The following is a 2,500-nucleotide window of genomic DNA, read 5'->3' on the forward strand; positions in this document are numbered from 1 at the left end:
CTACCCTAGTGTGAAAAATAATGAGAGGAGAAAATGCAAATAGGTTAATTTAGCACAAGTATTGCGATTTACCAAAAGTAATGTCTATACCCCCTCCTAACCGCTACGCTCTGCTACCTCGGGGCGACTGGTTGCCCCGTCACTCTGAGACCCCTGCGGTCGATCGACACGGTCACGGCTCTTCTCTGTCCTGGCCCCGCAGTGGTGGAACGAACTGCCCACTGACGTCAGGACAGCAGAGTCGCTGCCAGTCTTTCGTCGCAGGCTCAAAACTCACCTCTTCAAGAAGTACTACAACGATCATCCCTCTTAAGCAGCTATTTTAATTTTAGATTGCTATTCTTGCACTTTGCCTTCAGCACAAGATCATGCTCTTAGTCACTTGTTTTAGAAAGAAGATGCACTTGTGAGTTCGGGCAAGTAGTACATTGGCTTTTCCTAAAGTACGTTAAATGCAATTATTTTTATTCGCTTTGGATAAAAGCGTCAGCTCAGTGTAATGTAATGTAATACGCTTGAAGGGAAGGTGTTAATCAGCCCGGCGTTATGCACAGATGGGTTGCTGGGATTGTAGCGAGGAGGAGACCGAGGCACAATCAAAGAATACGTGAAGCGGTCTTTCCCTCTCGTATTAACATTGTGACCGCCGCTGGAGGTTCGCTCCTGATCTCAGCCAAGGTCATTTTTCCGTTTTTACAGATTATGAAAGTGTAAATTGTACGTTTTCAAATGATGTGCCATGCTTTGAAATCTGCAAATATTTGAAGAAGATATGCCCCTGTGAATGCCGGTACATCGGAGATCACTAAGCAGAGAAAAATGGCTTCAAAGATTCAGGGGTGTTCACGCTTCTCACAGGACATGGCTTCTGATGACAATTTAGTGATCCTAAAACTGTTTGTTGTTTGTTATATGGAGTGGGTTCTTCGCAACTTCAATTTTTGTAATATGAAAACAAAAAGGGGAAAAAAAAATTGACATATATTTTGCATTTTGAGGACTGCAGACATCAGGACCAAAGCTCCAGTGGTGGTCACATGTTTGAAATGACGGAGGTTAACATTATTCAGACATATCTCCTACCCAGCGATGCCATATTGGAGTTCTCGGATGAAGGGCTGATTTGGAGCCAATTACAGGAAGTAGTCATTACTTCCACCCCCACCTGTCTCGTTAGCTGAGATTTTATTATAAGACAATTTTTCTTTTGTTCTTCCCCTTATACAGTATCTTCCCATTTTCTCTTAATTTCATCGGTTCTTCTTGTTAATCCGACAGCGTTGGCTTTCTCACAGATACTCTCCCACATACTGTAGCATTTCTTTTTCGTAATATTCAGATTTCTTTGCTGTACAGTAACTCATCCAAATGTTTCGTTTCCTCTTCCACTAACACCTCTAATTCCATTGGCTCGAATTTGCTTTTGCGCTTGCGGTCCAAACTCTCCATGGAGGAAACCATTAAAACATGCAAAACCCTCATTTAAATACAGCTGTCTCACCATGTTTGCACTGGTTGTCATTTAACGCGATTAGTCTTAGTTGATCGCCCGCAAGATGTACACCAACCAAGCGCTCAGTCTGTTAGAATCAACACGCAAATTAGCACTTTTTATTGGGGATCTTAGTAAATCAGGCCCATAGAGATTGAAAAGCAAACAATTACTTCTAACCGAGCAAATCATTTCCAAATACAACACACTTGTACTGACAGTACACACAACATAGAATCGGCAAAACTATTTGAGGTAAATATGGGTGAGTGCTGAGGTTTTTGGTCAGCGTGTGTGTGTGTGTTGTAGTTTGGTCAGCGTGTGTGTGCTGTAGTGTGGTCAGTGTGTGTGTGTGTAGTGTGGTCAGTGTGTGTGTGGTCTAACGGTGCGTTCCTGGCGTTCCCAGATGAGATCAACTGGCCGGAGGGGGAAGACGCGCCGCCCGCTGACTCACAGGAGCTCATCACCCTGCTGCTGAGACAGAACCCTCTGGAGAGGATGGGCACCGGTAGGAACCACACACACGCACGCACACACACACACACACACACACACACACACTGTATACTAAATCAATAACTCCGGAGAGGATGGGCACACACACACACACACACACACACACACACACACACACACACACTGTATACTGGATCAATAACTCCTCAGAGTGAATGGTTTATCGCCAACACACCGCGGGTTGCGCTGCGGTCACAGGCCGGAGGCGAGGCAGCCGACACACACCACCTCAACACACACACACACACACACACACACACACACCATCTCAACGACCTGTTCTATAGCGGCTATATACAGTTACAGCCCCTCTGCCTGTTGTAACCCGGACCGGTTGAGTGTACGCCCATAAATCCATACAGTATGTGAGCGTTAGTGCCGCCTCAGCCCGGCCCATTACTCACCGGCGCGAGGGGAGAAATGGGGTCAGTCGGTAGAGCAGCGCTTTATCACGTGACCCCACCCCCCCCCTGACCTTTCCCTTTTGATCAA

The 2,500-nt window shown here is 46.0% G+C and overlaps 1 protein-coding gene across 4 annotated transcripts in view; it reads left to right on the forward strand.

Annotated features, from left to right (window-relative positions):
* mast4 (microtubule associated serine/threonine kinase family member 4) overlaps positions 1-2,500 on the forward strand; it is a 107,006-nt gene that overhangs the window by 88,578 nt on the left and 15,928 nt on the right. For all 4 annotated transcript variants that reach the window (XM_084456122.1, XM_084456120.1, XM_084456121.1 and 1 more), the window contains one exon: positions 1,899-2,000. In XM_084456122.1, coding sequence (XP_084312248.1) covers positions 1,899-2,000 — 102 coding nt within the window. The remainder of the gene's footprint in view (positions 1-1,898; positions 2,001-2,500) is intronic.

This window comes from Borostomias antarcticus (assembly GCF_949987555.1).
Source record: "Borostomias antarcticus genome assembly, chromosome: 2".
Taxonomy (NCBI): domain Eukaryota; kingdom Metazoa; phylum Chordata; class Actinopteri; order Stomiiformes; family Stomiidae; genus Borostomias; species Borostomias antarcticus.